Raw genomic sequence first — 15,023 nt, 5'->3', positions numbered from 1 at the left:
AAAAGATTACACCCTATTTTTCAGAATGAATAGCATTGCCGCACCTTATTGAGCGTCCGCTTGTGTCCTCAAATGTTTTTTTTTTTTTTTGGTGTCCCAGCTGTCGTTGAGGACATGAAACGTTGCAACAGTGGCCATGTGATTTTCATGTAACTCAATCCGAATTTGAGCCCTCCGGTGCAGGGATGGCTGGAAATAGCTTCAGTGTACGGTCTGTGGGGGGGTACTCCTCCCCCCCTCCCCAAATTTAACCATTCTATGTTTTTATGTCCACCTGTTGAAAGATGTGAAAAGCTACGAGTGCATGCAGTCCTTTGTCCTTACTACTAAAGCAAAAGAGTGCACTAGTATGAAACAGTCGTTCTACGAGAGCGCCCTAATCATTCTACTAGGGTGATGAATTGTTTTTTACTAGTAAAGAGGATACTAGTGAGTCCCCAAGGTGGTCAAGGTCCCTTGTCATGGGCACGGCTTGGCCACTGCCGTGGGCGGCGCTTCCTGTGAGGGGCGTGGCCAGGCCACTGCCCTGGGCGGTCACAGCGAGTCTGTGCCCTTTTAGTTTCTTGGTTTGCCTCATAGTCACTGGACCTCGTTTCGTGTTTTATGGATCGTGCCTAACTTAGCGTTTTTGAGACTCTGCTTTCTTGGACTGTTTGAACTGCGTATGACTTTAGTTGGGAATAAAACCACTCTGAACATTATGCCCTTGCCAGGGAGTCCTGCATTTGGGTCATGACACCCTTGACAGTTGTCACGTTTTTCCGTCGCGGATCAAGATACTCGAGGATTTAATCGACAAATCTTGATCACGTCAGTTTTTCTTCACCCAAAAGCATTTACTCGGATGGTTTAGCTGGTTGTGGCACAGTGGAGGAACTGGTTAGAGTGCTGGCCTCACAGTTCTGAGGACTGGCGTTCTGCCAGTGTGGAGTTTGCATGTTCTCCCCGTGCCTGCGTGGGTTTTCTCCGGCACTCCGGTTTCCTCCCACATCCCAAAAACAATTGGACACCCTAAATTGCCCCTAGGTGTGATTGTGAGTGCGGCTGTTTGTCTCTATGTGCCCTGCGATTGGCTGGCAACCACTTCAGGGTGTACCTGATGACAACTGGGGCGCGTGACCCATGTGAGGATAAGCAGCTCAGATTATGGATGAATGGTTTAGCTATTAATTTTGGCACAGTTTCCAATACATATTTATACACTTTTTTTTTTTTTTTTGGTCATGATGCAACACTTTATTAGGTCACTAATGGTGTAGTGGTACACACGCCTGCCTTCGGTCTAAGCAGCGTGGGATTGATTCCCGCTCAGTGACGGTGTCGATATCTGCCCTGCGATTGACCAGCGACCAGTTCAGGGTGTAGTCCGATTTACGCCTGAACCTAGCTGGGATAGGCTCCAGCTTTCCCGCAACCCTTGTGAGGATAAGCGTCTTGGATAGTGACATGACATGCCACCACTTTATTAATGTTATAAATGAGTCTGGACACCCACCCGGTAGGCTATTAGTATAAATTATGGAATATAGTGTAATAGTCCCTCCACTTTTTTTTTTAAAAAAACAAAATGATTCAAGATGATTTCTGTCAGTTGTGCCGATTACAAAGTTCAAACGTTTTTGTCGAAACCGTCGAGTGACGTCCTGACCCTTCGGTCGAAGTGGTTCTGTTCCTCCCACGTCAATTGTAGTAATTTTACGCATCATTAATTCCACTGAATGATTGTCCAGAAGCAGTCACAGGGGAAGTAGTATCCGTCAAGTTCTCGTGTCAGTAGCGTACGGTTGAACTGTGGACTTCCATTTCCCCTTCTGAAAGTGTTTGCTCATGGTTCAGCGACACGCCGCCGCTAATTCGGAAGGGAAGAGCCTCGCCGTCGTTATGTAGCGAGAGAAAACCGCAGTCCAGCGTGGACAGTGATGAGCATTCTGAACGCCATGAGCATTGCCGCAGAGGTTGAAGCGATTTGGAGAGGGTTGGTTGGGGTGGGTGGGGGGGGGGGTCAGACCGTACACCCCAACACTTGGTCTGCATTTCTGTCATCCAAGAGAAAGTCCTCTTCTGAAGTTGAAGCACAAGAAAGCAAAGAACTGATAAGACCAAGACTGATTCAGGAGGTTGCACCTTACTGATGTGGGCCCTAGAAAATTGTATTATTATGATGCAGCGTCGATGTGAAGTTATTATTTTGTAACACCGTCGATCGCATAACTACGCCTGGATTCCAGATCACTTCTGCTATTTCCGCAGCGGCCGTGTGCCGCTTCCTCTTCTGCCCAGAGAACAAAATTAAGACAGGACACAGGAGGAATACACGCTCGAGAGAATCTCAATCGTAATTTGCGGACGTTGGCGGCAACATGGATGTGGCGGTGGGTAACCAAGGCTTCCCCCCCCCACCCCCCCCACCCCCCGCCCTCTAAGACAGATCAATTTGGATGGGTTCAGGTTAAAATCCCTTTTCATTGCCACACCGCAGGATTCACCTGTGAATGGAAGCGTCCTAATAGTTCACCAGCTCCACGAGGGCAAGCACCATTATGAAGTGGAAAACGTCGTCAAGTCTCAGAATTCAAGTGGCGGAGGAACGAAGATGATCAGGTATTAGCACTTTGACCGCCGGAGGGTTTTTAACATAAAACTCAACAGCAGATGGAAAAGAAATATTAACAGTCGTTACTTTATCAACTACAAGTTCTCTTTGGAAAGAAATCTTCAAATAGAACTTGGCCACTGTTACATTTTCTGAGGTAATAGATATACAGGAGGGCTCTGAAATGTTCATCGTAGGTGCATGTCCACTGCGAGAGGGAGCATCTAAAAAGAAAAATCCAGACATCACAAGGTATGATTTTTTTTTTTTATGATTTATTTGTGTGATACAGCTGCAAATAAGTATTTGAACACCTGAGAGAACCAATGTTAATATTTGGTTTGAGTAGCCTTTGTTTGCAATTACAGAGGTCGAACGTTTCCTGTAGTTGTTCACCAGCTTTGCACACACTGCAGGAGGGATTTTGGCCCAGTCCTCCACACAGATCTTCTCTAGATCAGGCAGCTTTCTGGGCTGTCGCTGAGAAACATGGAGTTTCAGCTCCCTCCAAAGATTTTCTATTGGGTGTAGGTCTGGAGACTGGCTCGGCCACGCCAGAACCTTGATATGCTTCTTACGGAGCCACTCCTTGGTTTTCCTGGGTGTGTGCTTCGGGTCATGGTCATGTTGAAAGACCCAGCCAAGACCCATCTTCAGTGCTCTGACTGGGGGAGCGAGGTTGTTCCCCAAAATCTCGCAATACATGGTCTCGATCATCCTCTCCTTAATACAGTGCAGTCGTCCTGTCCCATGTGCAGAAAAACACCCCCAAAGCGTGATTGTACCACCCCCATGCTTCACAGTAGGGATGGTGTTCTTGGGATGAAACTCATCATTCGTCTTCCTCCAAACACAGTTCGTGGAATTATGACCAAAAAGTTCCATTTTGGTCTCATATGACCACAAAACTTTCTCCCATGACTCCTCTGTATCATCCAAATCCGATTGAGACTGACCGTCATGTTTAGCTTTTTCTAATGATTGCTCCAACAGTGGACCTTTTTTTCATCCAAGCTGCTCGGCAATTTCTCCGTAGCCCTTTCCAGCCGTGTGGAGTTGTACAATTTTGTCTCTGGTGTCTTTGGACAGATCTTTGGTCTTGGCCATGTTACAAGTTTGAGTCTTTCTGATTGTACGGGGTGGACAGGTGTCTTTTTATGCAGCTTACGACCTCACACTGGTCCATCTGATCCAGGATAATACATGGCGTAGAGGTGAACTTTTAAAGGCGGACTAACCAGTCTTCGAGGGCCAGAATTCTACCTGATAGACAGGTGTTCAAATACTTATTTGCAGTTGTATCACACAAATAAATCATACAATGTGATCTCTGTGTGGGAACTGGGACTGCAGTAGCGAGAGGTTGGCAATGACAGGAAATCCTCTGCTAGCTGGTCTACATGTGCCTTAAGAACTCTTTCCGTCACCCTGTGTGGACCCGTTGCTTTCTTTCCGTCTGACTCACACCTGGTGGCGCTGGAGCTGAAAAGGAGCAAACCAGATTTGTTTGATTTGATTTGAACTAATGAAATAGCAAAGCAGACCGTGACACAGTGATATATTTATCACAAGTATTTATTCGGACTTGATGACTAAATATATATCCACCGCGTCCCTGGAGAGTGCCGGAAATTCCATTCTTGTTTTTTTGTTTTTTTTTTTGCTTCTGTTAGGAAAGGAGACAAGCTGGTGCAGATAAACGGCACCGACCTGCAGGATTTGACCCCCGATGAGGTGGCTCAGGCCATAGCGGAGGGGCAGCCCATGTTGGTGAGGTGACACCATCCATTTCGGGTCCAGCATTCTCTGATCTGTCCGTACAATGACTGGCAAAACCGCAAGTTGAATCCCGTAACTTGACACCAGGTCGGGGCTCGCATGTGCTGAACTGCGACGCATCAGAGCCACTGACCTACTTTTACACCCCGAATTCCGACATTTATTCAGTTCACTTGTTCTAAACGATTCCCAACAGTCTATTATCTTCATCTCCGGAATAACAGATTATATTTTTTAAATATTTTTGCTCAGTTCAGCGATAAATGTTGATGAGGAACTTCTCCAGGTGCTAATATGGCACAGTTATATGCTGTTCTGTTGTGTTTTTGCATAAGACTGATATTTTTCATAATGGGAACTCGATGCTGCTACAATATTTTTAAGAGGCAGATCCAGTTTGCGCTGTTTCCACTGAAGAGCCTGGTTTCAAAATCCCGGCCTACCACTGCCGAAGTCAGTGTTGACCTCTTTTTTTATTATTTTTTCCTGTCATTAGACGGTGCACAAGTCCGGGAGGACAAATGAGCCGCCATGCTCGCCGCAAGATTCTCTTTACCCCATCTCAAAGGAGGTCACCAGACTTCAGTTCAGCATGCAGATGGTGCGGGAGGAAAACCTGCAGCAGAGTTTCGGGGGCGGAGAAGAAGAAGAAGAAGAAGAGAACGCTGTTGCTGAGGATGACATTTTCCCCTCCGAAGACGAGAAGAACGAGCCGGAACGCGATCTGCTTGTTGTCAGCATGACAAAAACGAGCTTCTCTGTGCTGAGAGGGAGGGGGTGCGATTCCGGGGCCGGCTGCGGGTGGTGTCACGGGGCAGGATGCACCCTTAACGACATTGTCATGGTTGCAAAGTCCAGCACTGTGACACTCGGTGAGTATTATTATTTTTTTAACGGAAAACAATGTTTAAAGTAGCCACACAGCCTGAATGAATGCTAACATGCTAAATATATGCTAGCATACAGTGGGGGAACTCCAGAAGCACATAGACTAACAATTAGCATCTTGTGTCACTGTCGTTACCTTTTATGTCACAGTGTTCTACGTCGATCAATCTATTATGTTCTACTAGCTAACCAGTCTGTCAGCCAATCACTTGCCAGTACCCAGTCACTGACTCCTCCCTCTTCAAGACCGGGATGATATTCCGGCCTGCATTTACATTCTACTAGCTAGCCAGTCTGTCAGCCAATCACTTGCCAGTACCCGGTCACTGACTCCTCCCTCTTCAAGACCGGGATGATATTCCGGCCTGCATTTACATTCTACTAGCTAGCCAGTCTGTCAGCCAATCACTTGTCAGTACCCGGTCACTGACTCCTCCCTCTTCAAGACCGGGATGATATTCCGGCCTGCATTTACATTCTACTAGCTAGCCAGTCTGTCAGCCAATTACTTGCCAGTACCCGGTCACTGACTCCTCCCTCTTCAAGACCGGGATGATATTCCGGCCTGCATTTACATTCTACTAGCTAGCCAGTCTGTCAGCCAATCACTTGTCAGTACCCGGTCACTGACTCCTCCCTCTTCAAGACCGGGATGATGTTCCGGCCTACATTTAAAGATGCGAGAGCCCCCAACGCTGTCAGTTCATTTTGTTTCTCTTGGCCAGCCTTCGGAATTCCACGCACGCTCGTGAATTCTGCCAGCTCAAGGTTGCGTATTCCTTTGGTCGCCTCCTGGAGGAACCTTCAGCCCGGTTGAGTCACTCCCCCCCCGACTCTGTAATACTTTTACAAGGTCAAGTCAGTTTCCCCGTTTTCCGTATTCTGCTCTCTGCGCGTCGTGGATGAAGAAGACGGCGAAATCTGAGAATTTCCCGACTGGCTTCGTGTGGATTGCACAACTTTGCATCATCTGGATTGAGACCAAGTGATCCTCCATGCCGGAACGTCTCGCATGTGCGCTGGCTTTGAGTTGACCTGTCGCGGTTGGTCTCAGATAGATTGAAAAGCCGCCCACACCAGAATGAGCAACACGACTCAAGGGGGAAGTGTGAACTGATTCATTCTTTTGAGTAACATTTGATTGCACGTCATTACTGTATGTTGTTGTTTTGTTTTTTTTTGGTTTGTTTTTTACAAAGTGTCATCTTGTAGAATCCCATTTATTAATTAAAAGCACTTTACTATATCTATATTTATATGTATTTTGCTGTAGCACTGTGGAGATACAAAACTGGTAGGCAGGGCAGTTCCACTGTTTTTCAGTTCAGTTGCGCAATCTCAACGCGGCAGAGCGGGGGTGTCAAAGTCCTTTTTTCTCACGGGCCGCATTGTAGTTCTGGTTTCCCTCAGAGGGCCGTTATGAAAAAAAGTATTGAATCATCTAATCATATTTACTGTACATCATCAGTTTTTGAACTGGTTTTGGAATCAGAAATCAAGGGTAATATTTTTTTTCAACAATTCATCTTAGGTAACACAAATGCATGTAGTATCTCGTTATCATTTACGATACACGACAGTTTGAAATTTTGGTCCCGATTTTTACAAGAATCATGGAAATTGAGACCACATAAAATCATGTGGCGGGCCGCATCTGGCCCCCCGGGCCTTGAGTTTGACACCGGTGCGATAGCGGAAACTTTTTGGTGTATTGAAGGCAAATGTAAGCGACTCCAGTTAAAGCCTCCTAACCTCAAAATCAGGGAAGAAACTCATCGTTAATTGGCCTCGTACTCCGGGCCCAATTTTTAAAGCACACATTTTGTATTTGGAAATACACGTATAGTTTAAATACTTTATATAATAAAATAATTTCAGAAATATATTTCTTTTTTTGCTAAAAATGTATGCTTTAGTAGTAGGGTATGCTCGGCTGGGAGTGCATTGCCGTATCTGTAGCGACTCAGTTCGACAAGGGATATGTTCGAAAACCGAATCAATGTTTCCAATTATAATGAATGGAAAAAGAAATAATCCATTCCAAGCTGACAAAAATTGGGTTTTTAAAAGCATTTTTTTTAGCTTTTCCTGATAATAAACTGCATAGTAGAAATACATGTATACTTTAAATACTTTATGTAATAAAATAATTTAATTTTTTTTTTTTTTTTTTTGCTTAAAATGTATGCTTTAGTAGTAGAGTAGGCTAGGCTGGGAGTCCATTGCCGTATCTGTAGCAACTCAGTTCGAGAAGGGATTTGTTCAAAAACCGAATCAATGTTTCCAATTATAATGAATGGAAAAAGAACTAATCCGTTCCAAGCCTAAAAAAATGGGTTTTTAAAAGCATATTTTTTTAGCTTTTCCTGATAATAATCTACATAGTGGAAATACACGTATACTTTAAATACTTTATATAATAAAATAATTTCAGAAATATATTTATTTTTTGCTAAAAAATATATGCTTTAGTAGTAGAGTAGGCTAGGCTGGGAGTCCATTGCCGTATCTGTAGCGACTTGGTTCAAGAAGGGATTTGTTCAAAAACTGAATCAATGTTTCCATTCCTATGAATGGAAAAAGAAATAATCCGTTCCAAGGCTTAAAAAAAAGTTTTTTTTTTTAAATCATTTTTTAGCTTTTCCTGATAATAACTGCATAGTAGAAATACATGTATACTTTAAATACTTTATATAATAAAATATTTAAGATTTTTTTTTATTTTTTTGCTTAAAATATATGCTTTAGTAGTGGAGTAGGCTAGGCTGGGAGTGCGTTGCCGTATCTGTAGCGACTCAGTTCGACAAGGGATATGTTCGAAAACCAAATCAACGTTTCCATTACAATGAATGGAAAAAGAAATAATCTATTCCAAGCCGGAAAAAAATTGTTTTTTAAAATTCATTTTTTAAGATTTTCCTGATGATAAACTGCATAGGGAAAATACACATATACTTTAAATACTTTATATAATAAAATAATTTAATTTTTTTTTTTTTTTTTTGCTTAAAATGTATGCTTTAGTAGTAGAGTAGGCTAGGCTGGGAGTGCATTGCCGTATCTGTAGCGACTCAGTTCGAGAAGGGATTTGTTCAAAAACCGAATCAATGTTTCCAATTATAATGAATGGAAAAAGAAATAATCCGTTACAAGCCGACAAAAATTGGGTTTTTAAAAGCATTTTTTTTAGCTTTTCCTGATAATAAACTGCATAGTAGAAATACATGTATACTTTAAATACTTTATATAATAAGATGATTTAAAAAATATATTGAATTTGTTGCTATATGTAGCGACTCGGTTCGAGAAGGAATTTGTTCGAAAACCAAATCAACGTTTCCATTACAATGAATGGAAAAAGAAATAATCTATTCCAAGCCGAAAAAAAATTGTTTTTTAAAATTCATTTTTTAAGATTTTCCTGATGATAAACTGCATAGGGAAAATACACATATACTTTAAATACTTTATATAATAAAATAATTTAATTTTTTTTTTTTTTTTTTTGCTTAAAATGTATGCTTTAGTAGTAGAGTAGGCTAGGCTGGGAGTCCATTGCCGTATCTGTAGCAACTCAGTTCGAGAAGGGATTTGTTCAAAAACCGAATCAATGTTTCCAATTATAATGAATGGAAAAAGAACTAATCCGTTCCAAGCCTAAAAAATTGGGTTTTTAAAAGCATATTTTTTTAGCTTTTCCTGATAATAATCTACATAGTGGAAATACACGTATACTTTAAATATTTTTTATAATAAAATAATTTCAGAAAATATTTATTTTTTGCTAAAAAATATATGCTTTAGTAGTAGAGTAGGCTAGGCTGGGAGTCCATTGCCGTATCTGTAGCGACTTGGTTCAAGAAGGGATTTGTTCAAAAACTGAATCAATGTTTCCATTCCTATGAATGGAAAAAGAAATAATCCGTTCCAAGGCTTAAAAAAAAGTTTTTTTTTTTAAATCATTTTTTAGCTTTTCCTGATAATAAACTGCATAGTAGAAATACATGTATACTTTAAATACTTTATATAATAAAATAATTTAAGATTTTTTTTTATTTTTTTGCTTAAAATATATGCTTTAGTAGTGGAGTAGGCTAGGCTGGGAGTGCATTGCCGTATCTGTAGCGACTCAGTTCGACAAGGGATATGTTCGAAAACCGAATCAATGTTTCCAATTATAATGAATGGAAAAAGAAATAATCCATTCCAAGCTGACAAAAATGGGTTTTTTAAAAGCATTTTTTTTAGCTTTTCCTGATAATAAACTGTATAGTAGAAATACATGTATACTTTAAATACTTTATATAATAAGATGATTTAAGAAATATATTGAATTTGTTGCTATATGTAGCGACTCGGTTCGAGAAGGAATTTGTTCGAAAACCAAATCAACGTTTCCATTACAATGAATAGAAAAAGAAATAATCTATTCCAAGCCGAAAAAAAATTGTTTTTTAAAATTCATTTTTTAAGATTTTCCTGATGATAAACTGCATAGGGAAAATACACATATACTTTAAATACTTTATATAATAAAATAATTTAATTTTTTTTTTTTTTTTGCTTAAAATGTATGCTTTAGTAGTAGAGTAGGCTAGGCTGGGAGTGCATTGCCGTATCTGTAGCGACTCAGTTCGAGAAGGGATTTGTTCAAAAACCGAATCAATGTTTCCAATTATAATGAATGGAAAAAGAAATAATCCGTTCCAAGCCTAAAAAATTGGGTTTTTAAAAGCATATTTTTTTAGCTTTTCCTGATAATAATCTACATAGTGGAAATACACGTATACTTTAAATATTTTTTATAATAAAATAATTTCAGAAATATATTTATTTTTTGCTAAAAAATATATGCTTTAGTAGTAGAGTAGGCTAGGCTGGGAGTCCATTGCCGTATCTGTAGCGACTTGGTTCAAGAAGGGATTTGTTCAAAAACTGAATCAATGTTTCCATTCCTATGAATGGAAAAAGAAATAATCCGTTCCAAGGCTTAAAAAAAAGTTTTTTTTTTTAAATCATTTTTTAGCTTTTCCTGATAATAAACTGCATAGTAGAAATACATGTATACTTTAAATACTTTATATAATAAAATAATTTAAGATTTTTTTTTATTTTTTTGCTTAAAATATATGCTTTAGTAGTGGAGTAGGCTAGGCTGGGAGTGCATTGCCGTATCTGTAGCGACTCAGTTCGACAAGGGATATGTTCGAAAACCGAATCAATGTTTCCAATTATAATGAATGGAAAAAGAAATAATCCATTCCAAGCTGACAAAAATTGGGTTTTTAAAAGCATTTTTTTTAGCTTTTCCTGATAATAAACTGTATAGTAGAAATACATGTATACTTTAAATACTTTATATAATAAGATGATTTAAGAAATATATTGAATTTGTTGCTATATGTAGCGACTCGGTTCGAGAAGGAATTGTTCGAAAACCAAATCAACGTTTCCATTACAATGAATAGAAAAAGAAATAATCTATTCCAAGCCGAAAAAAAAATGTTTTTTAAAATTCATTTTTTAAGATTTTCCTGATGATAAACTGCATAGGGAAAATACACATATACTTTAAATACTTTATATAATAAAATAATTTAATTTTTTTTTTTTTTTGCTTAAAATGTATGCTTTAGTAGTAGAGTAGGCTAGGCTGGGAGTGCATTGCCGTATCTGTAGCGACTCAGTTCGAGAAGGGATTTGTTCAAAAACCGAATCAATGTTTCCAATTATAATGAATGGAAAAAGAAATAATCCGTTCCAAGCCTAAAAAATTGGGTTTTTAAAAGCATATTTTTTTAGCTTTTCCTGATAATAAACTGCATAGTAGGAATACATGTATACTTTAAATACTTTATATAATAAGATGATTTAAGAAATATATTGAATTTGTTGCTATATGTAGCGACTCGGTTCGAGAAGGAATTTGTTCGAAAACCAAATCAACGTTTCCATTACAATGAATGGAAAAAGAAATAATCTATTCCAAGCCGAAAAAAAAATGTTTTTTAAAATTCATTTTTTAAGATTTTCCTGATGATAAACTGCATAGGGAAAATACACATATACTTTAAATACTTTATATAATAAAATAATTTAATTTTTTTTTTTTTTGCTTAAAATGTATGCTTTAGTAGTAGAGTAGGCTAGGCTGGGAGTGCATTGCCGTATCTGTAGCGACTCAGTTCGAGAAGGGATTTGTTCAAAAACCGAATCAATGTTTCCAATTATAATGAATGGAAAAAGAACTAATCCGTTCCAAGCCTAAAAAATTGGGTTTTTAAAAGCATATTTTTTTTAGCTTTTCCTGATAATAATCTACATAGTGGAAATACACGTATACTTTCAATACTTTATATAATAAAATAATTTCAGAAATATATTTATTTTTTGCTAAATAATAAATGCTTTAGTAGTAGAGTAGGCTAGGCTGGGAGTCCATTGCCGTATCTGTAGCGACTTGGTTCAAGAAGGGATTTGTTCAAAAACTGAATCAATGTTTCCATTCCAATGAATGGAAAGAAATAATCCGTTCCAAGGCTTAAAAAAATGTTGTTGTTTTTTTAAATCATTTTTTAGCTTTTCCTGATAATAAACTGCATAGTAGAAATACATGTATACTTTAAATACTTTATATAATAAAATAATTTACGAATTTTTTTTTTTTTTTTTTGCTTAAAATGTATGCTTTAGTAGTGGAGTAGGCTAGGCCGGGAGTGCATTGCCGTATCTGTAGCAACTCGGCTCCCAGCCTTGTAAATTTTTCTTTCTTGACAAAAGTGCAGAATAACTTTAAACAAGCAATAATGAGGGGAAAAGAAAGCATTCTTTTATTTTTACATAAAGTAACACAAAAACATTCGCAACTCAAGTTAACAAACGAAACAAAAAGGCAGAAATATTTCAACAATTGTATCAAATGTCTTCGGGGAGGGTGACTCGCCCCCTTTTCACAAAGAACGAATCTATTTGTTTCTGCCGTCTATTAAGCACGTTTCTGAAGTGGCTCATCCCAACATAAAAATATTGCAGTGCTCCGCTACATTCGTCTTTATTGGGGTGATGAAGTTCGACGAAATTATGGATTTCGTTCCATTTGGCACCGATGTCAGCACCTGGGACATCCTTCTTGCCTTCAGCCCCATCGGACGAGATCTCCTCCTCCGTCGTCGTCTTCTTCTGCTCCTCCTGAAGGTGCAGGAGTTCTTCGGTAGTGAGCTCGACACGATTGCTCACAAACAACAACAGTCACTACTGGGACACGTCTGAGTACGGAGGCTGCGTTATACACAATAACAAAATTATGCTCGTTGCGCCGCACGCGATATGTTATTTCCGTTTTATTTCCGGCGGCGTTCGAGTACCGATTTTCATTTGGAAACTGAGGCAAAAAAAATCTCGAAATTTTCGTTCGAAAACAGAGACGTTCGAAAACTGAGGTATCACTGTAAATAAAAATTAAACACTTCCGCCATATATTACTTCCAAAATGTAAGGATATCGGGTGAAATTCCAACATAAACCTAAAATGGACTCTGACCTTTACAGGTGCACTCGATTTGACCCAATCTAAACTTCGTACGTCCAACGGTTCTACGTTCTTTTTTCCGACAATACACCTTGTCCTACTCAATATCAGCTTCTGTCACGTTTATCAGACCAATGAATTGGAAAAAAAAAAACGCAACTAGGACTGTCTGTGTCATTGCTCTTTGGGATGTTGTGTTCCAGTTTCAAGAGGAGGGGGCACTTTCAAACAGATGAGGATGTTCGACACTCCGATCGAACATGTGGCCTCTCATAAATATCTACGAGGACTCTGTTCGCAGAAGACGCTCTACGTCTCGCAACAACCAGGTTTGTCATCCAGTACGATCAGCAATAGTCAACATTCGAGTAGAAATAACATTTTCATTTCATTTTTCTGTAGTCTGTGAACACCCTGCTGTATTGCGCGTTCTCCCACTTAGAAATCATGGAGTGGTCTGAAATTTTCATCTTAGGTGCACGTCCACCAACGAAAAATTCAGTACAGTGGCCTTTGTTTGCAATAACAGAGGTCAAACGTTTCCTGTAGTTGTTCACCAGGTTTGCACACACTGCAGGAGGGATTTTGGCCTCTCATCTAGATCGGACAGGTTTCCAAGCTGTCGCTGAGAAACACGGAGTTTCAGCTCCCTACAAAGATTTTCTATTGGGTTTAGGTCTGGAGACTGGCGAGGCTAGTAGAGTCGTCCTGTCCCATGTGCAGAAAAACACCCCCAAAGCATGACGCTACCACCCCCATGCTTCACAGTAGGGATGGTGTTCTTGGGATGGAACTCATCGTTCGTCTTCCTCCAAACACGATTAGTGGAATTATGACCAAAAAGTTGCATTTTGGTCTCATCTGACCACAAAACTTTCTCCCATGACTCCTCTGTATCATCCAAATCCGATTGAGATTGACCGTCATGTTCAGCTTTTTCTAATGATTGCTCCAACAGTGGACCTTTTTTTCATCCAAGCTGCTCGGCAATTTCTCCGTAGCCCTTTCCAGCCGTGCGGAGTTGTACAATTTTGTCTCCGGTGTCTTTTGACAGCTATTTGGTCTAGACCATGTTACAAGTATGAGTCTTACTGATTGTACGGGGTGGACAGGTGTCTTTTTATGCAGCTTACGACCTCACACGGGTGCATCTGATCCAGGATAATACATGGAGTGGAGGTGAACTTTTAAAGGCGGATTAACAGGTCTTTGAGGGTCAGAATTCCATCTGATAGACAGGTGTTCAAATACTTATTTGCAGCTGTATCACACAAATAAACAGTTTAAAAAAAATCATACATTGTGATTTCTGAATGTTTCTTTTTGGATGATCTCACTCACAGCGGACATGCACCTACGATGAACATTTCAGACCCCTCCATGAGAACTTGCAACATAGCAGGGTGTTCAAATACTTATTTTCCTCACTGTCAATGGATTCACCTACAGAACAAAACTTGCTTTGCGAGGACCATTTTCTGTATGTTTTCGTACTCAGAGAAAATGACCATTTACTACTACAAGTCGACTTGTTTGGACCCCCACTACCCGGTGGTGTTGAACTTCACGGACTCTGACTGCTTTCTCAAGTGCTCCAAGAAAGGAGAAAATGTGATTCTGCAAGTGGAGGTATGACCAATTCCGAACATGGAAATATTACACACCTGCCTTTGGCGCCGGCGGCGCGGGATCGATTCCCGCTCGGCGATGGCGTCGATATCCGCCCTGCGACTGACTGGCGACCGGTTCAGGGTGTCGTCTGCCTTCGCTGGGATAGGCTCCAGCTTTCCCGCTACCCTAGTGAGGATAAGCGGCTTGGATAATGACGTGACAAATATTGCACTGTGATACTGCAAGTTCGCCCCAAAAAGTTTGTAATTGCTGAAAGATGCCACAGGGTGGCGGCAAAGTTCTTTTTAAATCAAGCTTGTCTTTTTTTTTTTTTTGTGTCTCGTCTTTATTGCTTGAAATTGTTTCTTTGGCCCCAAATGCTACACGATGGCGTCAAAAACACATTTTAGTACTAGACATGACTTCACCTGAGCAAAAAAAAAACAGCAAATAGATGAACTAAAATGAAAATACTCACATGGAGATGGAACATCCATCCATTATCCACGCCACTTATCCTCACAAGGGTCACGGGAGAGCCGGAGCCTCACCCAGCCAGCTTCGGGCGCAAGGCGGATGACACCCTGAACTGGTTGTCAGTTATCGACGTCATCACGGAGCGGG

The 15,023-nt window shown here is 40.1% G+C and overlaps 1 protein-coding gene across 3 annotated transcripts in view; it reads left to right on the top strand.

Annotated features, from left to right (window-relative positions):
* The window catches only part of LOC133497731 (uncharacterized), a 35,429-nt gene that overhangs the window by 18,540 nt on the left and 1,866 nt on the right, over positions 1-15,023 (top strand). For 2 of the 3 annotated variants that reach the window (XM_061813862.1, XM_061813861.1), the window contains exons 2-7: positions 2,251-2,372; positions 2,480-2,601; positions 4,267-4,363; positions 4,869-5,244; positions 12,992-13,117; positions 14,287-14,417. In XM_061813862.1, the coding sequence (XP_061669846.1) occupies positions 2,361-2,372; positions 2,480-2,601; positions 4,267-4,363; positions 4,869-5,244; positions 12,992-13,117; positions 14,287-14,417 (864 nt within the window). In that variant the 5' untranslated portion in view covers positions 2,251-2,360. The remainder of the gene's footprint in view (positions 1-2,250; positions 2,373-2,479; positions 2,602-4,266; positions 4,364-4,868; positions 5,245-12,991; positions 13,118-14,286; positions 14,418-15,023) is intronic. The other variant, XM_061813863.1, reaches the window with a different exon arrangement.

The sequence above is a fragment of the Syngnathoides biaculeatus genome, chromosome 3, assembly GCF_019802595.1.
Source record: "Syngnathoides biaculeatus isolate LvHL_M chromosome 3, ASM1980259v1, whole genome shotgun sequence".
Classification (NCBI taxonomy): Eukaryota; Metazoa; Chordata; class Actinopteri; order Syngnathiformes; family Syngnathidae; genus Syngnathoides; species Syngnathoides biaculeatus.
The sequence above is the reverse complement of the archived record's forward strand: the minus strand, read 5'-3'. Positions and strand labels throughout refer to the sequence as shown.